The sequence below is a fragment of the Mauremys reevesii genome, unplaced genomic scaffold, assembly GCF_016161935.1.
Source record: "Mauremys reevesii isolate NIE-2019 unplaced genomic scaffold, ASM1616193v1 Contig5, whole genome shotgun sequence".
Lineage (NCBI taxonomy): Eukaryota > Metazoa > Chordata > Testudines > Geoemydidae > Mauremys > Mauremys reevesii.
Genome location: NW_024100862.1, coordinates 152730 through 177896, shown reverse-complemented (window position 1 = coordinate 177896; position 25167 = coordinate 152730). Strand labels below are relative to the sequence as shown.

The following is a 25167-nucleotide window of genomic DNA, read 5'->3' as shown; positions in this document are numbered from 1 at the left end:
TTTGCCGGCGTTCCCCCTGCCTGGGGCGCGCCGTGAGCCACTGCCCGCGGCCCCCTGCACAAGGGGCCCGCTAGAGACTTTTCCCGGCGTTCCCCTGCCTGGGGCACGCCGTGGACCACTGCCCGCGGTCCCCCGCCAAAGGGGGGCCCGCCAGAGACTTCCCCCGGCCTCCCCGGCCTGAGGGCGCTCTGTGGACAATTGCTGGCCTGCCCGTCTTAGAAGGGCGTGGGCCGGGCTCCTCGCCCCGCCCCCTCCGCCAGCGGAGGTAGCGACGGCGGCCCAGCTTACACATCCTAAGTGTAGGACTCTGCACTTGTCCTTGTCGAACCCCTCCAGATTTCTTTTGGCTCAATCCACCAATTTGTCTAGGTCACTTTGGACCCAATCTCTACCCTCCAGCACTTGGACTCTTTACATGCTTTCACAGATCAAAGAGCACATGTTCCATGATTTCATAGGGCAAAGTTTTAGGGCTATTTTGAGTCAGGGAGCTATGCTATAGGGTGCTTTCTCCATAGGGATTTCACAGGTGGGTCAACATAGATTTACAGTGTGACCCTTCTCAGGGTGCTGAGGGCTATGAGTTTCCTTGTTGCCATCTGCCACTAGGAAGAGGGACTTTTGCATTTGGAAGCTAGATGTTAGCAACCAAACTCATCCAGCCTGTAAGGCACTCAAGCAACCTCCTCTGAGCCACAGCAGCCCTGCCAGTTGTCAAGAGGCACCCTAACCCCTGAGTTCCTTCAATGGGACCCCCCTGGGGTCCAGCCCCGATCACCAGATACTCAGAGAAATCCCAGATCCTCCCTTCCTGAAACACCGGTATATCCCAGGTTACCAGTTTTACTGTAGACCATTGCTCCTATATCACACATAGCACTTGAGTAGCTATTAAAGAAATGGACATTTAAACAGAACAAAAAACAACCTATACTTTTTAGTGGTTACCGTTCCTATCTAAGTAGATTCTCACCTCACACTTCAGTCTATTGCAGTGGTCGCTAGTCCCTAGGAGCCGGGACCCTGCCTTTCATGAAGCACCACTGGTCGTTAGGGATCTCCTTGGTGAATGAACCTAGAGTGTTTTTCTCCACCCTCTAATAAACTGAATCAGTCTTTTGTTTTATTCACAGAAAGGACGATCTACTCATTGTCATATTGTCTTTTTCACTTCCACAGGATTTCAATGTCGCAAGTTTGTCTTTGATAGTTTTCCATTGGCTTTTCTGGGTTGGTGCAAAGGTTGACAATTGAGCAACACATCGCATAGCTGGCTAGCAAGGGACATGTGACAATTCCCTCCCACATGAATGGGATGCCCCCACCAAGACCAATGATTGGGGTGACTCACTTTCATTATTATACCATATGGACATATTTTACCATGTACTTTTTTGACAATTGAGCAACACATCGCATAGCTGGCTAGCAAGGGACATGTGACAATTCCCTCCCACATGAATGGGATGCCCCCACCAAGACCAATGATTGGGGTGACTCACTTTCATTATTATACCATATGGACATATTTTACCATGTACTTACATTACTCCTTCAATATGACTCGTACACATCTCTCACAGTGATTAGGAGTATAAATAATTTACAAGCTATTTGGTCATTTGTCTTAAATTCTCCAATAAATCTAACCTACATCCTATCAAACTGAACTAATATCCAATTGGATGACGAAACAGCCTTCAGGAGAGAGAGAATTCATGACAACAAAAGTGTCAAGTCAAATTCCGGAGCAGGTTACATCTGATTATTCAGAATCAGGACAAGAGATTCTCCCATCATATTCTCCTCTGATTCATTCAAACCTGCTTCACTCAGCACTGTCTCTATAGTCAGTTACGTTATTTACAATATTTTTACTATCCTAGCATCCAAATAATGGGCCCAGGGGGCGGGGGGGGGGGAGACTGACACCTTGCCAGAAGTGGCTTTACCAACAGATTGAACCTGAAATTTTAACTCCAAATGATCACACTGTGTTTGGGATCCATTTGAATTCCCCTTCCAGGTCTTTGACACTTTTATCTCCAGTCACAATGACTCTGATTTAGGATTAAAGAAGTGAAAGCATCATCTCCAAGCACAGACAGCTAAGAACTGTTCCTCACAGGACACTGAGAAGTGGATGGGTAGAATGTGATGAAGATAAACTCTGCATGGCTCAGAAAAAAGGTATCCGTTCTGTAGTGATGGGGAAGGAGGGAATCTCTGAATCACCCCATCCCCTTCCAGTGTCACAGAGGCTGAAATGACCCCTTTCCCCCCTGCCCCTGCTCCTCTTCATTTAAATATAATTTGAAAAGTTCCCAATATAACTGCTCTTCAGCACAACCCAGAGCAACATGAGATCAACTGGAAATTATACAATCTGTATCATTGTTGACTTTAACAATAACTTTGCAATAGAAGGAATGGTATAAATGTGATGCTCCCTCATTCCGGATAGGAAGGGCACACTTGAAATAGTCATGGGACAATGGAGTTGATAGAAACGACAAATAGATCAACTTCAAAACAGGGTAAATGGCAAAAGACAAAAATCAGTCACTCATCTAGACAAGCTGAGGGATAACGGTGCAGCAAACAGTTCAAACAGCTTTAAAAGTTAGTATGTGGGAATCAGGAAAAGTATTAAAGAAAAAAGTATGGATAAGCCCTAGAGGTTTTTGTGGTGATGATCTCCCTTGCAGAGTCTCTGATGGTTAACATGGGCTGAGTGCCAACAGAAGGTATTCCCACACTCACGGCATTCATAGGGCCTCTCCTGTGTGGATTCTCTGATGTTCAGAAAGGGCTAAGCTGGTAGTGAAGGTTTCTCCACACTCACTGCATTTATAGGTCCTCTTGCCTGTGTGGTTACTCTGGTGTTGAAAAAGGTCTGAGTCTGTAGTGAAGCGTTTCCCACACTCACTGCATTCATAAGGCCTCTCTCTTGTGTGGATTCTCTGATGCCTAATAAGGCTTGAGCTGCTATTGAAGGTTTTCCCACACTCAAGGCATTCATATGGCCTCTCTCCTGTGTGGATTCTCTGATGCTTAATAAGGGTTGATCTCTGATTGAAGCTTTTCCCACACTCATGGCATTCATAGGGCCTCTCCCCTGTGTGGATTCTCTGGTGTTTAGAAAGGTCTGAGCTGGTAGTGAAGGTTTTCCCACACTCAATACATTTATAGGGCCTCTCCCCTGTGTGGATTCTCTGATGTTGAGAAAGGGCTGAGCTGGTAGTGAAGCGTTTCCCACACTCAATGCATTTATAAGGCCTCTCACCTGTGTGGATTCTCTGATGTTGAAAAAGGCACAAGGTGCGACTGAAGGTTTTCCCACACTCACTGCATTCATAGGGCTTCTCCCCTGTGTGGATTCTCTGATGTTCAGAAAGGGCTGAGCTGACCATGAAACTTTCCCCACACTCATGGCATTCATAGGGCCGCTCCCCTGTGTGGATTCTCAGATGTTCAGAAAGGGCTGAGCTGCTAGTGAAGCTTTTCCCACACTCACGACATTCATAGGGCCTCTCCCCTGTGTGGAGTGTCTGATGATTCCTAAGGTGTGAACTGTGACTGAAGGTTTTCCCACACTCACAGCATTCATAGGGTCTCTCCCCTGTGTGGATTCTCTGATGGAGAAAAAGGCCTGATCTTTGAGTAAAGTTTTTCCCACACTCACGGCATTCATAGGCCTTCTCCCCTGTGTGGATTCTCTGATGTTCAGAAAGGGCAGAGCTGTGATTGAAGCTTTTCCCACACTCACTGCATTCATAGGGCCTCTCCCCTGTGTGGATTGTCTGATGCCGAGTAAGGTGTGATCTCTGAGTGAAGCTTTTCCCACACTCACTGCATTCATAGGGTCTCTCCCCTATGTGGATTTTCTGATGATTAGTAAGGTGTGAGCTGCGATTGAAGGTTTTCCCACATTCACTGCATTTATAGGGTCGCTCCCCTGTGTGGATTCTCTGATGATTAATGAGGTGTGATCTGCGAGTGAAGTTTTTCCCACACTCACTGCATTCATAGGGCCGCTCTCCTGTGTGGAGTTGCTGATGCTTTATAAGGGCTGAATAGTCACATACATTTTTTCCACACTCAGTGCATGTATTTTTTCTCTTTCCCATGAGGATTTCCTGAGGGGTTGTGGTTTCCTTGAGGTCTTTCTGAGTTCCTCGACATGAAATACATTTACCCACTTTCTCCCCTGGCTGGTTTCCCTGCTCTCTTTCTGGTCTGTGCTGAATCTCACACGATTGTCCCTGCTCATGACTGCTCGACACATTCCTTTCCAATCTTTGTGATAATGCTCTGGGTTTATCCACTTGCTCAAGATTTTCCTGCTGAGAATTCTGCTTCTCTTTCTCACATATCATTGTTTCACCTGCTGTGATATAGACAGAAACCTTAAACAGGGTTGGAACGGGAAGACCAAACCATAAAAAGTTCAGGATAGAGGTTAAATAAAAATCAGGAACTGACTTCCCCCAAATGTAGTAGCAGGATTTTTTTATGTTTTATCTGATTTAGAATGAAGGATAAAGAATAAGAATGTAGCATGTATTAAATGTATTAGTGCAGGGGTCGGCAACCTTTCAGAAGTGCTGTGCCGAATCTGCACCCCCCCCAAGAGCTAGTACCTCCCCTTTGCCCCTCAAACTTCCTCCCAGAGGCTACACCCCTCCCTCCACCCTCCTCCCACCCCCAGCCTATACCCAAACTCCGTCCCAGCGCATGCATCCCGTCTTCCCTCCTGCACCCCCAGCCCGTCCCAGTCTGGAGCCTGCACACAGAACCCAAACTCCGTCACCGAGCCTGCACCCCCACCCACGTCCCACACATCTCCTCCTGCCCCCAAACTCCCCCCCAGAGCCCCTCACCCCCTCCTACACACCCATCCCTTGCCCAAGCCTACACCTAAACTCCATTCCAGAACCTGCACCCCCTCCCTATGCACTCCCTCCTGTCCACAAACTCCCTCCCAGAGCCTGCACCCCTCACTCCCTTCTGCACTCCACCCCCTGCCCCAGTCTGGAGCCTGCACCCAGTATCCAAACTCTAACCCAGTGCCTGCACACCAACCCCATTCCCACACACTCCCTCTCCCCGCACCCAAACTCCCTCCTAGAGCCTGCACCCCTCACCCTCCTGCACCCAGCACCCAAACTCCATTCCAGAGCCTGCACCCTAGACCCCCAACCCTAACTCCCTTCCAAAGCCCAACCTGTCTCCTGTCCTGCACCCCAATCCCCCGCTTGAGCCCAGAACCTCCTCCCACCACCCAAACGCCCTCCCAGAGCCATTGACAGGTGGGGGGGGGTGGAGTCTGGGGGGCAGATTCTGAGCACCACCAAAATGTCTACAAACCTGCCACACCTGACCCCCAGTCCTAGAAGTGCTGGGCCATGAGGGGGAGGGTTAGAGTCCTCACTCCTACCTGTCTGTCGAGAGAAAATTACATAGGTGAATATATCCTCGGTTGTAGCAGGATCGAGCCCAAAGGATAGGGGGCTTAGCATTTCCCCCTCCTGCTCTGTCAGGAAGAGTTATTTTTAGTGGGTAGAGACTTTTCTGTTTTATAAGTCCCAGCATGAGCATGGGCATGGAAAAGTTATAAGGGTAAAATAAATAAAACAATATGTTCAGGCAGTATTTTCTATGTGAGACCCAACTCTGAAGGATATAGGAGTGTGGGCAAATAGTGATAGCACCTGTGTAAGAAATGTTTAAAAGGAAGCAATCTAAAGACAATACTTTGTTCAAGAGATTACTCCTTTTAAACAGATTGTGCTCTGTGCAGTGGGGCAGCTGCCCCAGTCCATGATAGAAAGGCCTGGAATGGCCAGAAAGGCTGTGCAGACCAGCAGCCAATCAGGAAAGGCCTGTGGAGAGCCAATCAGGGCCAAGGAAGAGGCAGCCAATAAGGGCCAGGCTGGGCCCTATATAAAGACTGCCTAATGAAGAGAAGGGAGTCTCTCCCCAACTAGCAAGGGAGAAGGACTGGCTCCTGCGGTAAGGAGGTAACACCTTGGCCAGAGCAGTGCTGGGCCGGCTTGGAGGAGCAGATGAGGTCAGGCCAGGCTGCGGTCCCTGACTAGAAGGGCCAAGAAGGTGCAAGGGGCCAAAGGGAAAATGGCCCAGGGAAAATAGCTAGAGAAGGAGGGCAGAGAAGCTGCCGCTAGAGGGTCCCTGGGTCAGGACCCAGATTAGCAGGTGGGCCTGGGTCCCCCCCCTTCCACTGCACCTGGCTGCAGAGAAGTGTGGCAGAGACAGACTGCAGCATGCCTGAGGGGAGGGGCTAGACTTTAGGGTTGTGGTTGGCCATCAAGGCAGGTGCAAGCCGAAGGACTGTTATCTCCTCTCTCCCCCCACCCCGGAAGGGGGTGCGAATGGAGTAGTGGGCACTGCCGGAGGGCAGTGTCCTGAAGCGGATGCCGCAGAGCAGGGAGCAACGCGGGTCCAAAACCAGCAGAGCAGACAACGGGCACAGAGGGCACTTCATGGCTGGTGAGAGCTAATTCCCAGACTGACCAGCAGGTGGCGTCGCGGTGGTGAGTCTCGATGCTGCTACACTCTGTTAAGCTAAACTCTAAAGGCTATAGGAGTTTGGGCAGTGTAGTATTTTTTGTCAATGATACTGTGATGATTTCACAATTTTAAAGGAAATGATTGAAGAAAGGGATCGGGGGAGGGAGCTGGTTGAGGAGCCCACCCTCCATGCTAAATTGGTAGTGGAACAAAGCCTGTGTCCATGAAAAGGGATGTTTCAGTGAGGAAAGCAGGGTTGGGCCCTGACAAGCAGGTAGGCAACAAATAAAAAAATTGGAAAGCAGGTTGGAAGCCCTGAGGGTACGGTGGCAAAAGAAAAAAATAAAGTATGTATAGGCCATAGGGAATTCAGATCCTTGGAACCATACTTGGAATGGTGAAATCTGAGTTGATGAAGGTGTCATTTGGGGAGATAAGCAGGAGTGAAAGTAACTTACAGGACTTACTGGTACTGCCGGAGTCCTGAGGGGGTGTGTGGCCTCTTAAGATTTAAAGGCCCTGGGCACCAGCTGTGGCTAGGAGAACCAGGGCCTTTAAATCAACCAGGGACTCCCAGCTGAAAAGTTGACTGGAAGCCCCCCAGAACTCAGGGGAAAATTAAATGGCTTGGGGCTCCAGCCACTGGGAACCCCGAGCTTTGCGGGGCTGGGGCAGGAATTTAAAGGGCCCAGAGCTCCTGCCACTGAGGGGAGCCCCGAGCCCTTTAAACCCTGGCCCCAGCCCTGCCGCCAGAGACATGGCTGGGATTTAAAGGGCTCTGGGCTGCCCGCAGCCACGGGGAGCTCTGAGCCCTTTAAATCTCAGCCGCGGCCGGGATTCAAAGGGTTCTGGGCTGCCTGCAGCCGTGGGGAGCTCTGAGCCCTTTTAATCCCCACGAAAGCCGGTGCGGTCCAGCACAGCGTACTGGCTCTTGCCGGTAGACCGGACCGGACCGGCTTACTTTCACCTCTGGAGATAAGCAAGTGATTTCAAAAAGTGAGAAGTTCCCTCTGCAGAGGCTGGAGGGAGTTAAGCAGTTGAATGTTGTAAAAAGTTTAAAAAAAGAAAAGTTATAGAAAGAGAACTCTTGGTTTCTTTGCAGCCATTCTGAAGGGAAACTGGGCCCTTTTCCAAAGGAAGGTCTGGAAATAAGCCAGGCAAAGAGACAATCTGACTAAATTGTTCATAGTCAAATGATTTCAAATTTGCTAAAAACACAAGGGGTTTCTATTGGAACGTAATTGCCCACAAATGTAGTCTACGTACAGCTGTGTAAAAATTAAAAGCAGTGTAAGGACGGTTAAGGGAAAAAAGTGTGTATAAATATATTGTGTAAATATGTGGAGTGTTTAGAACCTAAACCAACACTTGCGTTTGTAAAATTCTTGTTTTGCAGGTTTAAGATGAATTGGTTCTGTTTTTAAATAATACCGCTAAAATCCATTTGAATCTTTCATTCAAAGTTGCAAAACAGAGAAACCTTTTGCAAGACACAGGTAACTAGTGTTGGGTTTTTTTGGTATTTAGCGTTTAACCCTTAAAGTATCTTAATGCTTTATAAGTTCAATATCTTTTTAAAAGACCAAAGTCATGGCTGCACCAGGGCAGTTAAAACCAGGAGAATGGGGGGAAAAAACCCTGGAATTTGTGTAAAATAAATAATATATACACACACACAGCGCCCCACACTGAGCCTTAGAGTGGCTCTGTGTAATCAAACTGTCACTTTTTTAAAAGTATAAAAGAAAGTTACACCTTAGGTAAAAATTAATATGGCTAGTGTTATACAAATTAAACTATGGAAAGAATGTGCATTTTCCCCAGAATATGTGCAGTGTATATTGAAGGGGTAAAAGAAATGCAAACACATACCATACTACTTAATTAAAATCCTATTAGGAAGCCGCAATAGGTTGTGTTTTTCTTTTTCAGATCGCTGTGTGTTTTTAGAAGCAGGAGTTAAAAGTGAAATCAAAACTCTGGTGGAAGTTAACTGTGTCCCTTTTAAGACAGTCTCTAAGCGGCTAATGGTTTTAAATCCAAAAGCAAGCCAAAAAGTGTCTGTGTTAATGCAAATTACCTGATAAAGGAAGAAAAGAACTGCCCAAAAATTGCAGCACAAAGAAGTCAAATCAAAGGACAAGACGGGAGACAGGTAGATCAGAGGAAGGTAAGGGCACTAGTAGAAATGCAGGCCCCTACCAATGCCCACTCTTTAAGAATTCTGCTAGGAGGATTCAATTTTCTTAGCCCACATCTATAAATATGCTAAAATAACTCACCCATTGTGGAAACTTCTTTAAAAAAAAAAAGACAAAATGGGAATGGGGAAAAGAGCAGGACTCTGCTTTAACCCTGCTTAAACAGAAGGCCCTCACAGCCCCAGCCCTGTGTTTCCCTGATGAACCACAGCCTTTTGTTAAAAACCAAATGAATGTTTGGCAGCTAATAACATGGCCTTGGCTGCCACACTATTACAAAATATTTTAAAAGGGAACCTTAAAATGGGGGAAAGGGGTCACTCATTAGAATCAAAATTGATACACCCTTAGTGGATCGTCTTAGCTGTGGAAGCCAATTAATAATTAACAAGGATTTGAAGGGATCTTAAATGTATGTTATTTAAGTTAGCATGAGTTGGCTAGAGAATGTAAGCAAGAGAATGTGAGACAGAGTGAACTGTGTGAAAAGTTATTACGACCTTGCAATGTGCAGTCTTGTTTACTTCTAGTAGTAAGACAAATAAGATAGCAAAGAAGCTTATGTATAAACAAATGCAAATGTTTTCTTTTTACTGTCTCCAGGATTGCTAGCTATTGTCTGTAACAAAGGTATAAATGCTTGTAGTGATTGTTTACTAATTGAGAGAGACCTGTCCGGGACAAGGGGCAACCCTGTTTCCTAGGACACTCTCTCCCTCTATTGTAATTACTAGAGAAAGAATAAAGTATTTGATTTTGCTGCACCCAAACAAAAAGCGAGAACTGAGTTTTTCTTCGACAATTTGGGGGCTCGTCCGGGATGGCAACGCCCACGGACACACAGACGGCTGCTACGGATCGTTCCCCTTCGAACCCCATGGCGCCACAATAGAGGTAAGAGACCTTTTGAAATCTCTATTGGGGTGTCGGAGGACTGTCTGTGGGGACGTCTGTCTCTGTTGGGCTCACGCCATCTGAACTTATTGACTGTGCAGCAGGGTATTATTGTTCCCACGATTAGTTTTTGTAATACTCCTATCTTTCCTGTAAAGAAGCCAGGAAGGAACACCTATCGGTTTGTTCAAGACCTCCGCGCGATTAATGCTGTGGTTTTGCCTTCTTTTCCTGTGGTTCCAAATCCAGCTACAATCCTTTCTTGTATTCCACCGTCAGCCACTTATTTTGCTGTTGTGGATTTGTGTTCAGCTTTTTTTTCTATTCCCATTCACCCAGATAGTCAGTATTTGTTTGCCTTTACTTATAAAGGATGTCAGTATACCTGGACCAGGTTACCCCAAGGGTATACTGAGTCTCCATCCCTGTTTTCTCAGATCCTAAAGAAGGATCTGGATGACGTGGTTTTTCCTGGAAAATCAGTGCTTATACAGTATGTGGATGACCTTTTGCTGGCATCTTTCTCTTTTGAATCTTGTAAAACTGATACTCTGACACTTTTAACTGCTTTAGCTGCCAAAGGTCACAAAGCATCCCAGGAAAAACTCCAACTGTGTCAACCCAGGGTTCATTATCTTGGTCATGATATTTCTCATGGCACGCGTCATTTATCAGACTCTCGTATTTCAACTATTTTAAATATGCCTAGGCCTGGTACTATTTCTCAAATGCGTACTTTTCTGGGCATGACTGGATACTGCAGACAGTGGATTTTAGGTTATGCAACAGTGATTAAACCCTTACAGGATCTGACTAAGTCAGGTACTCCTGAGCCATTTCCTTGCCCCCAGAGGCTGAGAGCACTTTTGTTGCTATTAAACAGAGACTATCTAGTGCACCGGCCCTGGGACTTCCTGATTATTCTAAACCATTTACTCTTTTCTGTCATGAGCGTAATGGGTTTGCTTTGGCTGTACTAACGCAAAAGCACGGAGACAAACACCGTCCCATTGCTTATTACAGTACTGCCCTGGACGCTGTGGCACTAGGATTTCCCCCTTGTTTACGGGCTGTGGCTGCAGCAGCCCTTTCTGTTCAGGTATCTGAATATATTGTATTAGGCTCCCCTTTGATTGTGGCTGTTCCTCATGCTGTGGCTGCGCTGTTGTTAAAATCTAAGACACAGCATTTATCCACTTCTCGTCTTACAAAATATGAGCTCATTTTGCTATCTTCATCTCATATTACTTTGGCTTGTTGCCCTGTTCTTAATCCAGCCTCTTTGTTGCTTGGGCCTGAAGACGGAGAACCACATGATTGTGTGTTTGTAACATCTGTTCTTACTCGTCCTAGAGATGATTTACTGGATGTGCCTTTGCAAAATCCTGATCTCCTTTACTTTGTGGATGGCTCGTGCTTGCGAGATTCTAAGGGTAAATTAGTTGCTGGTTATGCTGTATGTACTACCTGTGCTGTTGTTGATCCTGTTCAACCTTGCCACTCGTTGGAACCAGGAGACTGGGTCTACATAAAAGTCCATCAACGAAAGACTGCCCTGGCTCCACGCTGGAAAGGCCCTTTCCAAGTCCTGTTGACTACCAACACTGCTGTGAAGTGTCAAGGACTACCTGCCTGGACCCATGCATCGCACTGCAAAAAGACCCCTCCACCTCGGGAGGACACTCCTACTGATGATCAACGTACTCCTTCTAGCCCTGCTGTACCTGCAGGACAGCGGAAGAAGAGGACAAGGTGACGTACTGGCAACCTCTCCCTTGTCCTCTGACAGACCTACTGTGCCTTTGGATTTTTCTGAAGGAATTCTGACATTAAAGACCTCTTCCCTTTATCATGCTAAACCACAATTGTTTTTGGGGAAGAAAAGAAGATACTTTCATTCTGCAGACACCTCCAGAGTCCAGGGATTCCTGACTAAGAGAGACATTAAGAACTGGCCCTGGTGGAAGAAACGAAGCATCGTTAATTGGCAAGGAGGGAACTGTGGGGAGCGTGCTTGGGAATGTGGGGTTGAATGGTGGCTTGGATTTCTTCCAGGGGCAGGGCTCTGTGCTTATGGACAAGTACCCTGGGGATGTACTGCCCTTCCTAATTGGCTTTCAGATGATGACTACCGAAAGCGCCTTGCTACCACAAAGGTTACCCCCACTAGCCCCTCAACCCTGGCCATCACTTCTGTAATTTATCCAGATATAAACGAAATTGTATATTCTGATGAAATTCATTGGCCGAGGCCTTCCCATCTTAGTGATTTATTAGAATATTGCTCAGAAACCCTATTTTTTAAAGTTCAACAGAATTCATATGAGAGAACCATTGAGTGGAAAACAAATGGATCAGTGAAAATAGAGATCCATAATATTACTGCAAATCAGCCCCAAGAATTTATAAATGAAATTGATGGGTTCCATAGTGATGTAGATATGATGGTTCTTCCTGGAATTTGTGCTATGTTACCTAACAGGGGCCCTTATTGTTATTTGGTTACCCAATTAGTGCATAATCAAACGACTACCCAAAGAGTTTGTTCTGCTACTGGAAATTTTACCTGTATTGAGACCATTCCAGTGACTGATAATGTGACCTGTACTTTATTGCAATACACTCCCTCTTATGCTATTAATGTTAATGCCTCTCGGAAATATATGAAGGTCTACAACCAACAGATGTGATATAGACCTACGCTGAGGGGAAATGTAGCAGAATATCGGTGGACTGTACTTAACACTACACTAGGGACTGTGAAGTTTACATTGCCTTTATCTAGTTTTCAGATCACCTCTACTTATCCAAATTGTTCACAAGGGGCTGCCATTAGATTAGCACAACAGAGGGCCTGGGTTATTTCCTCTAGAAAGAAGAGGGATCTGACCGGATCCTTGTGGGATGGGGCCAATTCTGCCGCTGCTGTTTGGAATATTTTTAAGAACCAGGAACATGATGAGAAATTGGGCCAATTAGAGAAGGCCACCGGCCTGATTTCTGGGGCACAGCTAACCCAAGTGCAAACCGGAGTGGGTGAGTTACATGTCATTTCCGCCCTTAGTTCTATGACCCAGAATTTATTGAGAGAGATGGTACTGAATATCACTGAGGCTGGGAAGGCATTGCAGTGGGATCTAGCATGTTCGGAAATTCAGGATTTCCTGAATGACCAGCTGATGGCCATTCGGAATGATCTAGTGCACCAAGCTTGGCCCACTGCCCTTACAGACACGTCAGGAGTACCATCTGATCTGTGGCCATGGAGACATACTTGGAGACTTTCTGGATGGGAGTGTGGACGTTCGCAGTGCTCCTTCCAAGCATATGGACCGGTTAAGGGGGTGTGGGCTCCCACATACCGAATCCTACCGGGTCCATGGGGAGGATGCATGTGGGATTGGGTGATTCACCGAGATATCTGGGAAGTGAGACCGCCTGATTCTCCTAATCAATTTTTAGTTAGTGCTCCTGGGATTACAGTTGATATTTGGATGGGGTTGGGAAATCTATGGACATTTTGGCCGTTAAAACCACCACAGCTTCAGTGTGTACGGAAACTGAAGCCAGGGGAAGTTGTCACTGTTTTTGACAATATTTGCTGGGAGGGTAGAGGTCAAGGAACTACCCTTACAGGACACCCACTTTTTTCAGGCTCATGATAGCTGTGTGTACGTTAATGCCACCACATTACAAGATATACATATTAATCTTACCACTGCTGCAGGCAATCATATCATTTACTGGCCTGCAGATAGAATGTTGCAAGTAGCTCTTAGATTTCAGGTATATTTTAATTGGACTAGAGTAGTGCCTGATCGGTTTCAGAATTTGCTTTCATTGTTACCAGAGGTTCAAAGAATCTCTGACTTGCAAGGGCGAATTCACATGCTTCAGAATATATATCATGCTGAAAAGAATGCCTTTCATACAGCTTATAGAGTGTCTACTTTATGTACTAAGTATGATGTATTGTGCTTTGTAACCAAAACTGTACGACAACCCCATTATTTTATTCCTATGGGACTGTTATTGTTTGTAGTGTTGTTAGTTGGTGTAGGATTATGTTGTTGTTGTTGTAAAAAATGTAATGGTAGTAATCATACCTTTCATGTTCATGCTAATCATGCATTGTCATTACATCCAATGAAAACCCCTAAGGTTGATGTAGAATCTGAAATCCATGGTTTAATGCAAATTGAGATTTGAAATATTTGTTGTACTAGAAGTACAAAAGGGGGAAGTGTGGAAGCCAATTAATAATTAACAAGGATTTGAAGGGATCTTAAATGTCTGTTAGTTAAGTTAGCATGAGTTGGCTAGAGAATGTAAGCAAGAGAATGTGAGACAGAGTGAACTGTGTGAAAAGTTATTACGACCTTGCAATGTGCAGTCTTGTTTTTTTCTAGTAGTAAGACAAATAAGATAGCAAAGAAGCTTATGTATAAACAAATGCAAATGTTTTCTTTTTACTGTCTCCAGGATTGCTAGCTATTGTCTGTAACAAAGGTATAAATGCTTGTAGTGATTGTTTACTAATTGAGAGAGACCTGTCCGGGACAAGGGGCAACCCTGTTTCCTAGGACACTCTCTCCCTCTATTGTAATTACTAGAGAAAGAATAAAGTATTTGATTTTGCTGCACCCAAACAAAAAGCGAGAACTGAGTTTTTCTTCGACAATTTGGGGGCTCGTCCGGGATGGCAACGCCCACGGACACACAGACGGCTGCTACGGATCGTTCCCCTTCGAACCCCATGGCGCCACAATAGAGGTAAGAGACCTTTTGAAATCTCTATTGGGGTGTCGGAGGACTGTCTGTGGGGACGTCTGTCTCTGTTGGGCTCACGCCATCTGAACTTATTGACTGTGCAGCAGGGTATTATTGTTCCCACGATTAGTTTTTGTAATACTCCTATCTTTCCTGTAAAGAAGCCAGGAAGGAACACCTATCGGTTTGTTCAAGACCTCCGCGCGATTAATGCTGTGGTTTTGCCTTCTTTTCCTGTGGTTCCAAATCCAGCTACAATCCTTTCTTGTATTCCACCGTCAGCCACTTATTTTGCTGATGTGGAATTGTGTTCAGCTTTTTTTTCTATTCCCATTCACCCAGATAGTCAGTATTTGTTTGCCTTTACTTATAAAGGATGTCGGTATACCTGGACCAGGTTACCCCAAGGGTATACTGAGTCTCCATCCCTGTTTTCTCAGATCCTAAAGAAGGATCTGGATGATGTGGTTTTCCCTGGAAAATCAGTGCTTATACAGTATGTGGATGACCTTTTGCTGGCATCATGAAAACATAATCCCAACTATAAATATAAAATGATGAGGTCTAAATTAGCTGTTTCCACTGAAGAGAGGGATCTTGAAGCAATTGTGCATAGTTCTCTGAAAACATCCACTCAAGGTGCAGAGGCAGTCAAAAAAAACAACCCAGAATATTGGGAATTATTAAGGAAGAGATAGATAAGACAGAAAAGGTATTGCCTTTATAAATCCATGGTACAGCCACATCTTGAATACTGCATGGAGATGTGGTCACTCCACCTCAAAAAAGATACACTGGAATTGAAAAAGGTTCAGAAAAGGGCAAAAAATGATTAGGGATATGGAACAGCTTCTATATGTGGAAAGATTAAAAAGTCTGGGACTTTTCAACTTGGAAAAGAGATAAGGGGGGTATGAGAGAGGTGTATAAAATCATGACTGGTGTGGAGAAAGTAAATAAGGAAGTGTTATTTACTCCTTCTCATAACACAAGGACTAGGAAACAAAGGAAATTAATAGGCAGCAGGCATAATACAAACAAAAGGAATTATTTCTTCACACAACCTGTGTGACTCTTTAACAAAGGATGTTGTGAAGGCCAAGACTATAATAGGGTTAAAAAAATATGATAAATTCATGGAGGACAGATCCATCAATGGCTATTAGCTAGGATGGGCAGGGATGGTGTCCCTAACCTCTGTTTGCCATAAGATGGGAATGAGTGACAGTAGATTAATCACTTGATGATTACCTGTTCTGTTCATTCCCCCTGGGACACCTGGCATTGGCCACTGTCAGAAGACATGGTACTGGGCTAGATGGACCTTTAGTCAGACCCAGTATGGCCATTCTTATGTACTAGGAAATCTAGTGAGTCCAATGTAATGGGAGGGAGTAGGAAAATCCCTGGGTATGGAGAACACTGGGAAATTAGAAGCTATAATTCAGGAGCAACAGACTAATTATTCTGGAAAAGCAGAATGTGAAAAATAAGAATCACATCATGTGACTTAAGCAACAGAGCCAGACGAGAAGAGAAATTGTGGCTATTACACATGGTGATAGGGAAGCAAGACTCAACGTCTCAGGAAGTGTCACTACAAACTAAGCCATTTTCACATGCTGGGGTGCAATCCAGAGCAGTGAAGAGTTGTGTCATCTGTAATCCTGGGTGAGATTCAATGTTCTGCTGCTGGAGCTCCCCTGTCTGGATGCCCCCAGCCAGCATTCAAAGGATGCACTGAATGTCTGTGTGCTAAGTAACCCTGAACTGGCAGCTCTGACTCCTGCAGCTTGCTTGTTACACCCCAAGCACATTCTAGTTTGGGTAAAGAAGGCTCAGGGTTTGAAAGAAGGTCTGAGGTGGGAAGCTTCTGTTGGTTATGCCAGACCTAACCCCCAGTTTTACTTGAGCAAACAGGAGATATTTAACGTTGTGCAATACTGCTCCTGTGCTCTGATCCCAAAGTGTTCTTCAGCAGGGGAGGGTCTCTGGTAGCGTGTGTGTCACTAGCATATTGGGGTGATGCTGAAACAGGACAGAGGAGAGGTGGTATTGTGGGGCTGGTGTGAACCTTCTCTTCTTTTCCCTTTCCAAGAACCAAGGGGACAGTAACCCTTACCCAGCGAGGTCACATTCTCATAGTTCTCCTGCATGACGTCTCTGTAGAGGGCTCTCTGAGTGGGGTCTAGCAGAGTCCTCTCTTCTCTGGTGAAATACACAGCCACCTCCTCGAAGGTCACCGGCCCCTGTAAGAGTAAGAGCTCAACACTCAGTACCTGCTGCACCACTCACAGCCCCACTGTTTGTGTGGGAGAGGAGCCAAACAGAAGCTCTGGGTGGCTCACAGTCAACAGAATCTCACCCCACCCCATTCAGAGCATCCAGAAAACACCAGAGTGAGGGGACGAAGAGGGAGCCCCTTGTCTCTCCCAGCAGATCCATCACACACCTACTAGCCACAGAATGATACAGGAGGTGGAGCCACTAGCAGAGTCCAGGAAGAACTCCCTGGTAGGAAGCCCAACACCCTCCTCATTGTGAGGAGCTGGATATGAAGGGAGGGGAATCTCCCCTAAACCTGACTAGTGGGTGTCCCCTTCATATATCACAGCAGCCACTGGTTAGGCTCTAGCACTATGAATCTGGTCAGTTTCCCTAGCCCCATGTAGGTGGGTTATTTTCTGTTAAAAAATTAGGGCATTTCCATCATGGAACCTCATGGGTCTGTTCCCAGAATCTAGGCTGCTTATTAAACAACTCCCAGCAGGTTTGCCCCTCCTGCCAGGCTAACCCCACAGAGAGATTTTTAACCTCCCTTCTCCCTCCCCTCATCCCATAATTAAGTCTCTGAACACAAGGCTAGAAAAGAGCAGAACCAAAGGAGTCACTTTCAACAATTCCCTCTGACACTGACCCCACGGCAGCAACACACCAGCAGGAGGGATATGGAATCAGGAACTGGGTTTTCCTCTGTCTGCGCCTCATCTTGTCCACAGGAAAGTGACTCTACCCAGGGTGCAGAAATACATCTGTCCAGGCAGGTTAGAGAGCTTGAAATCTCTTTCAAAACTCTTCTCTCCCATCTCTTTCTATCTCCTTTTCCTTGTCCCCTCTCCCTGCCCATCTGATAGGAAAGTCCCATTCCTGGCTGTTTGCTCCCCCATGACTGGATTTGCTCCTGCAATTGCTAATGGGAGGAGAAATGACCAAGGGGGGTATTTGTGTAAAGTAATTTTAATGCCAGACTCCAGCATTTTCACTTGGTTTCTTCCAGCTACCTGGAGTCTCTGGCTCAGAAATTAGTATTAACAGGGCCCAGGGCTGCCCTAGGGGGCTAGTACCAGCTGGAGAAAGTCATCCCCTGGGCCAAGCAGAGAAAAAGCTCAAATTAACATCACTTCCCAGGACAGAATCCCCACTGGAGGAGCAGCAGCTGCTAAGCCTGGTCTCCCAGATCACAATGGAGGCTGCAGCATCTGACCCAGGAAGCTGAACCCCAATATCCTGAACAGAGAGTGACTGAGCATTTGAGCAGCTTCTCTCCTTTAGCTCTCTGGAGAGAGCAGCTAATGAGAGCCCCTCCTCACAGGGAGAATTGCTGATCTCATTTGCCCACTGTCCATTCAGAGTCACTCCTTGTCTTTCCATGCAGTGATTCTGGATTATCAAAGGAGAGGGGAAAGATGATCACTGGGCAATTTAACCCCCTGCAACAACCAGGATGGAGAACGACTCAGGGCAACAGGTTTCCTCCAAGGAAGGAGAAGTTGCTGGGATTCAGAGACATGGGGAACAGCCCCAAACCCGAGAGGATTTTTAATTGCGTTTGATGACGACACAGAAAGATGAAAAACCTGAGATTTGAGATCAATGTTCAGAAATGAAAGAGAAAGGGTGGAAATCTGAGGGATTTTGGATCCATGTTTATAAATTAGTGAGAGGAAAGTGGAAAAATCAGAGGGATTTTATATCAATTGTTGATATGAGGTAAAATCTGAGTGTATTTCACATCAATATTTGATAGATGAACACAGAGAAAATGGGCAACATTTGGAAAAATTTTGTATCCATATTCAAGAATCTGAGAAGAGGTAGTTTTTTTTTTTTTTTAGTATTTTATAGTTAGAGACAAGGAAAAACTCAGGGCATATTCACTTAGAAATAGAGAAGTAGAGAGAAAGTGGGGCAAATGGTTAGGGTATTTCATAACAATCTGAGATTTGCAGAGAATACATGTCACAAGCTAAGCAATTGATAACATGAGAGAAAGGGCTTGGCTACACTTGCAAGTTGCAGCGCTGGGAGTTACAGCGCTGGTCGTGCAGCTGTGTAGGGACAGCGCTGGTGTGTGGCCACACTGACACCTACCAGCGCTGCAGTGTGGCCACACTTGCAGCATTTGCAGTGCTGTATTGAGATTGTGGGCAGCTATCCCACAGAGCACCTCGTCCCATTTTGGCGCTGTGGGTTGTGGGAAGGGGACGGAAGGGTGCGGGTCATTCCGCTTCCTGTCCCAACGCCCCGTGGTGCATCGCTTCACATCCCAGCATTCACAGTTTTTCCGGCCACGTTTGGTGCCATTGTGAGTCTCTTTCTGTTTTTTACTCTCTGTCTGTGAATCGCGATTTCTGTGGGAAATGGAGCCCGAGCTGCTGAGGACTGTGCCGATGAGTGTCGCCAGCACAACATGTTTGGCAGTTGAGCTCTTCCTTCAGCTCCAAAGTGACAGTGAGGAGTCCGACGATGATATCGAGTTGCCTGCCGCGTGTGACACTACATTGCTTGTGGCATTCACGGAAATGCTCAGCATCGTTGAACGCCGCTTTTGGGCTCGGGAAACCAGCACTGAGTGGTGGGATCACATCGTCATGGAAGTCTGGGATGACGAGCAGCAGCTGCAGAACTTTCGTATGAGAAAAGCCACTTTCATGGGATTGTGTGCTGAGCTCGCCCCCACCCTGCGGCGCAAGGACACAAGATTGAGAGCTGCCCTGACGGTGGAAAAGCGGGTGGCTATTGCAATCTGGAAGCTGGCAACTCCAGACAGCTACTGGTCAGTCGGGAACCAGGCTGTGGCTACACTTAGCACTTCAAAGCACTGCCGCGGCAGCGCTTTGAAGCGCTAAGTGTAGTCAAAGCACCAGCGCTGGGAGAAAGCTCTCCCAGCGCTGTCCGTACTCCACCTCCCTGTGGGGAATAACGGACAGCGCTGGGAGCCACGCTCCCAGCGCTGGGGCTTTGACTACACTGGCACTTTGCAGCGCCGCAATTTGCAGCGCTGGAGAGGGTGTGTTTTCACACCCTGCTGCAGCGCTGCAAATTTGTAAGTGTAGCCAAGCCCCCCAGTTTGGAGTGGGAAAGTTGACCATTGGAATCGTGTTGATGCAAGTTTGCAGGGCAATTAATCACATCCTGCTAAGAAGGACTGTGACTCTGGGGAACGTGCAGGACATTGTGGATGGCTTTGCACAAATGGGTTTCCCTAACTGTGGAGGGGCGATAGATGGGACGCATATTCCTATTCTGGCACCCCCCCACCTAGCATCAGAGTATGTTAAGCGGAAGGAGTATTTCTCTATGGTTCTCCAGGCGCTTGTGGATCACCGTGGGTGTTTCATTGACATTTACACAGGCTGGCCTGGAAAGGTGCATGATGCACGCATCTTTCGTAACAGTGGCCTGTTCAGGAAGATGCAGGCAGGGACTTATTTCCCAGACAGGAAGATCACAGTACGGGACATCGAAATGCCCATTGTGATCCTTGGAGACCCCGCTTGCCCGTTACTGCCTTGGCTCATGAAACCCTATACAGGGAAGCTTGACAGGAGCAAGGACCGGTTCAACTACAGGCTGAGCCGATGCTAAATGACTGTGGAGTGTGCTTTTGGGCGTTTAAAAGCCCGCTGGAGGTCTCTGTATGGGAAGCTAGACTTGGGGGAAAGCAGCATCCCCGCGGTTATATCCGCATGCTGTACCCTCCATAATATTTGTGAAGGGAAGGGTGAAACATTCAGTCAGGCATGGACCACCGAGGTTCAAGTCCTGGAGGCCGAATTTGCACAGCCAGAGAGCAGGGCTACTAGAGAGGCCCAGCACAGGGCTACAAGGATTAGGGATGCCTTGAGGGAAGAATTTGAGGCTGAAAGCCAACAGTAATGTTTGCTGCTTTGCATGGGAGTGAAGTGCAGTGGTTACACTGTTAGGATTCTATTATCCCTAACATAATTTGCAGTGACTGTTTCTTTACTGGGATAAGGTATCTTTCACTATCTGCAATAATAAAGACTGTTTTCAAAGCCAAGATTTATTTTATTGAAAAGAAAAAAACTTCATTGACAGACACACAACATTTCAGGAACCTAAAAGGGCAGGGGGGTGGGTCGGTGAACTGTACAGTCACAAGTTTGCAAATGTCCTGTCTGCAGTGCTGTGCAATGGCTGCTGCACTTCAGGGTGCATATACTGCATGGTGATGGGGGTTGAGTGCAGAGGGTAAGGGTCGTAGTTCTCAGGGCTGGTTGGTGAACGTACAGGTGTTGGAGGCAGCTGGTGGTGGTAAGAACCTGGATGCTGGTGAAGGGGGTTTGGAGCTGACATTGGGGCATAAGAATAAAATTTGGGATGGGGGGGGGGCTGTGGGGCAGCACGGGACTGCTCTGCCTGCATGGCTACGAGTGCCTGGAGAGAGTCCGCTTGGCGCACCAGGATGCCTAGCAGCTGGTTTGTGCTTTTCCTCTTTGCCACAGCGTTTCTCCGCCAATGTCTCTGGCGGATCCTGCTTTCCCTTTCTCTCCACTCCTGCAGGTGTTTACTCTCTCTAGCAGAGTGATTAATAACTGTTTTCAGCATGTCTTCCTTGGTTTTTCGCAGTTTTTTCCTCAGATTCTGTAGTCTCTGTGCTGTGGTAGATCTGGGCAGTCCAGCAGTCAAGGTCACTTTTGGAAGGCAAAAATGGCAACAGTTAACAGGGTAGCATTGTTAATTATCTCATCCAGACAGTAATTCCCACACACTGAAGGAGTTTACAGTCTTCACCTTAGCATACTTTTCCCATACCAAATAAGAGCACACATAACACAACAGGAGCCACGAAATGGTGAGTAAGGGGTACTGGGTGCTTCAGGGCTGTGCAGGGGTTTCTGTGCGTTGGGGACAGCAAACAGCTGCAGCGGGGATCTGCACTAAACAGTCTCCCAACGTTTTCCACAGGAGTTACTCCTGGAAGATATCTCCCTGCTGCGGGTCACCAGGGAAGAGCGGGAAGGTCTTCTACAGCAATGTGGATTCCGCCCTGGCCCCTATGCAGCTTGCCTGTGTGCAGCAATGGTCCCCCACCCCTCGCGGCACAGTGGCACGGACGCGTTAGCCTGACTGGGACAAGGACCACAGTGGCTCTCCCTATAAACCTGCGCAGGCACATTGCCCATGCTCTGGCTGAAACTTTTGAGGAGATTACTGCAGCCGATTACCGCGACGTGACAGACCACATCAATGGGCTATTCCACATCTAGGCATGCATGCAGCCCTAACCCCCCCTCCTCTCCCGAAACATTTCCACCCTGAAAATAAAAGCCGCTTACCAGTAACCCGCTCCTCTGCTTTTCCTTCAGCAACTGCTGGCTGCTGCGATTGGCTACCTTCCTCCTGGCTTGAGAAGAGCTCCTGGCTGCATGCCTCCTGGGACTCTGGGGTGTCTTCCCCCATCCCAGTAGCTTCACTCACTGTTTCCTCCCCCCCCCGCCTCCTCCTCCTGCTGCTCCTGTCCCCCACCCTGCTCAGAAGTGTCCATCGTGGTCCTTGGATTGGCAGTGGGGTCACCCCCAAGTATCGCGTCCATCTCCCTGTAAAAATGGCAGGTTGTGGGGGCAGTGCCGGAGCAGCGGTTTCCCTCGCGGGCTTTGTAATAGGCACGCCGCAGCTCCTTTACTTTAACCCTGCATTGCAGCGCATCCCGCTCATGGCCCCTATCCAGCATGGACCTTGATACCTGCCCAAAGATATCATAATTCCTACGGCTGGAGCGCAGCTGGGACTGCACAGCTTCCTCCCCCCAAACACTAATGAGGTCCAGCAACTCGCCATTGCTCCATGCTGGGGCTCGTTTGCCATGTGGAGGCATGGTCACCTGGAAAGATTAACTGATTGCACTCCACACCTGGCTGCAGCAAACAGGAAGGGGATTTTTAAAATTCCCGGGGCATTTAAAGGGTGGGTCACCTGAGGCCACAGCAGTAGAGTACAAACTGATGAGCAGAGTGGCTGAACAGGAATTCTGGGATATCTCCTTATTCCCTGGAGGCCAATTAAAGCACTGGTGTGTGTCCACACCTGATGAGCAGCGCTGGATCACCAGCGCTGCACTCCTTATACCCCAACCCGACCAGGTGTACAGCCAGCGCTGCAGCCAGGGAGTTGCAGCGCTGGATGTGCCTTGCAAGTGTGAACGGAGAATAATTGCAGCGCTGGAAAGCCTCCACCAGCGCTGCAACTTGCAAGTGTAGCCAAGCCCAAAATGTGAGATCTGAGGGGATTTTATATTGCTGTTAAATAACTAGAGGGAAAAGGGGGACTATGGGACTGGATTTTATATTACTATCCAATACATAAACAGAAAGTGATGAGTCCCCCCCCTCTACCACCATTCACATGGGCAGCAGGGAGCCCTTTGAGGAGCTGCTTTAAAAGGGCAAGGGAGGGGGAAGGGGGAGCTGGAAGGTCCCTGGATGAGAGAAGGGGGCAGCAGTGGGGGATGAGCAGGTGACTGGAAACTGATGGCTGGGGGCAACTGTGTTGGTAATTAGGGGGCAGCAAGTGGGATTAGGAACCCAGGGTCTGGACAGTCCCCCTGGGGGACACGTGCCCTTCCCTTCCTGCCCTGGCAGAGAACGGGCATCTCCTCCCATCCCCACTCCAGGGCAGCCATGTTCTGGGGAATGACCCAGGGCAACAATTTCCCACCTTAACAAGGACAAATCGCTGCAGATAAAATGGGTGGGAAAATACCCCACATCGGAGAGATTTTAAATGGACATTTGAGAAGTAGAGAGAGAACAGGGGAAATCAGGAGAGATGAGAGAACTGATCATTGGAGGGGGCGGGGCGAATCTCCCCAGAGCTAGAAAAGGAGCAGAACTAGAGAGAATTTGTATCCCGGGCGAGAGGCAAGTGGCACGTGGCACAAACAGGGACAGGATCCAATTAACTCCCCTCCCCCCTTCCGCCACTCCCCGCCCCCCGGGAATTTCCTGGCTGCACAGAGACAGTCCAACACCCCCCCCCGCGTCCCACTAATCCCCCCCCCCCGGGCTTCGCCCCTCCCGGCCCGACACCCCCCCTCACAGGGCCCCGGGCTCTGCCCCCCCCCCCCAATCCCAGCGGGGCCGGGGCGGATCCTGCTGCAGCTCCTGGGGCCGAGGCAGCTCCGAGGCTTCTCCCAGGTTCCCCGGGGCAGAGTCACTTTCCCGCCCGGCCCCGGGTCTCTCACTCACCGGGGGCTCCGGGCCGGGGCTGGCAGAGCCCGGGGCTACTCAGGGGGCGGGGCCCAGCTGGAGAAAGCCCCCCCCCCCGGCCGGGCACGGAGGGGTTAATGCCGCCCCCCGCACAGACTTGGAGAGCGGCAGCTGCTCTGCCCGGGCCCGGCTCACACGGAGGAGGCAGCGTCTGGTCTGGCGCATGCGCAGTAACAGCTGCTGAAACCCTCCCTTACCGGGACTGGAGACGGTGGAAGTAGCCCCCGGACAGGCTGGGAGATGTAGTTCCTGACTCTCCCTGGAGCGGAAGTGACGTTGGGCACGGGGGCGGACCAGCCGGGCTCGTGCGGGTCCGTTGCAGCCTTTCTCGGGGCCGGAGAAAAGTTTGCGCCGTTGGAGCTCTGGGCATGCGCAGATCGCGGCGGGAGAGAGACCTCAGTTAGCCCCCCCCTGTGCCCAGCCCGGGCCCTGCTCCCGCTGGAGCCACCCTGGGGCCGCCCCGGGCTCTGCCCGCCTTGCTGGAGCTGCAGCCTCCAGGTGCCGGAGCCGGGCGGTGACTCTGCTCCAGTGTCCGTGGCGGGGACTCTGCCCCAGTGTCCGGGGGGGACCCGGCATCTCGCAGCGCCGGGATCTGCTCCCTGGGGGGCTCGGAGCTGCTGTCCCCGCGGGAGCCCAGCGCCCCCCGGTCCCGGCCAGGCTCTGCCCTGGGGCCCCACGGGAGGTCCCGAGGGGGGGGGGTCCCTGCGATGTTTGTCTGCGTGGGGCCGGGCGGGGGCTGCTCGGTGCGGGGGGGAGTGAGACCGGACTGGGGGGGGGAGACATGGAAAAGGGGCGGGTGGAAAATGTCTGTAGGGCCCGGACATGGCCGGGAGAAGAGCAGGTGACCCCGAGGAGCGGGAGAGGACGGGGCTGAGATCCCCTCGGATTTACCGCTGCCCCCTCCCGTGGAGACCCCCCATCCTCTCCCGTCCTGACCCCTTTCTCGCTAGAGAGCAACGAACAACATCCAGGGTGTCCCCCCCCCCTTCCCTCAAATCCCTGAGAAGTTCCCTGTTCCCCTCCCCCGGTTGTGCCCCATTTTCTCTCCACTTCACCAATGTCCAGTTCAAATTTCAGCTTTGGGGTGTTTCCCCCCATTTTTACCTGCACTGATTCGTCCTTGTTTAGATGGGAAATGGTTCCCCTGAGTGATTTCTGAACTGGGCAGAGGGTTAATGGGCAGAGGCTGGGGGAGCCCTGAGACGGGGACACCTCTGGGCTGCGCTGAGGGGGGCCACTCTCTGCTGGCAACAGGGCCT

At 48.7% G+C, this 25167-nt stretch overlaps 1 protein-coding gene across 1 annotated transcript; it reads right to left on the bottom strand.

Moving 5' to 3' along the window:
• Nucleotides 1–1719: 1719 nt before the first annotated feature.
• LOC120394311 (zinc finger protein 883-like) lies at nucleotides 1720–24073 on the bottom strand. Its single transcript, XM_039518571.1, has 3 exons — nucleotides 24002–24073; nucleotides 16519–16645; nucleotides 1720–4390 (listed from the first exon to the last, which is right to left on the bottom strand). Exons 1-3 carry the CDS (start codon nucleotides 24071–24073, stop codon nucleotides 2769–2771), a joined length of 1821 nt encoding a protein of 606 aa, XP_039374505.1. The 3' UTR covers nucleotides 1720–2768.
• Between the last annotated feature and the right edge of the window lie 1094 nt (nucleotides 24074–25167).

Coding starts and splice junctions, on each gene's coding strand:
- LOC120394311 (XM_039518571.1), bottom strand. CDS start 24,073: ATGCGCCAGACCAGACGCTGCCTCCTCCGTGTGAGCCGGGCCCGGGCA. Junction 16,646..24,001: donor AGCTGCCGCTCTCCAAGTCT/GTGCGGGGGGCG, acceptor TTACTCTTACAG/GGGCCGGTGACCTTCGAGGA. Junction 4,391..16,518: donor TGAGAATGTGACCTCGCTGG/GTAAGGGTTACT, acceptor TCTATATCACAG/CAGGTGAAACAATGATATGT.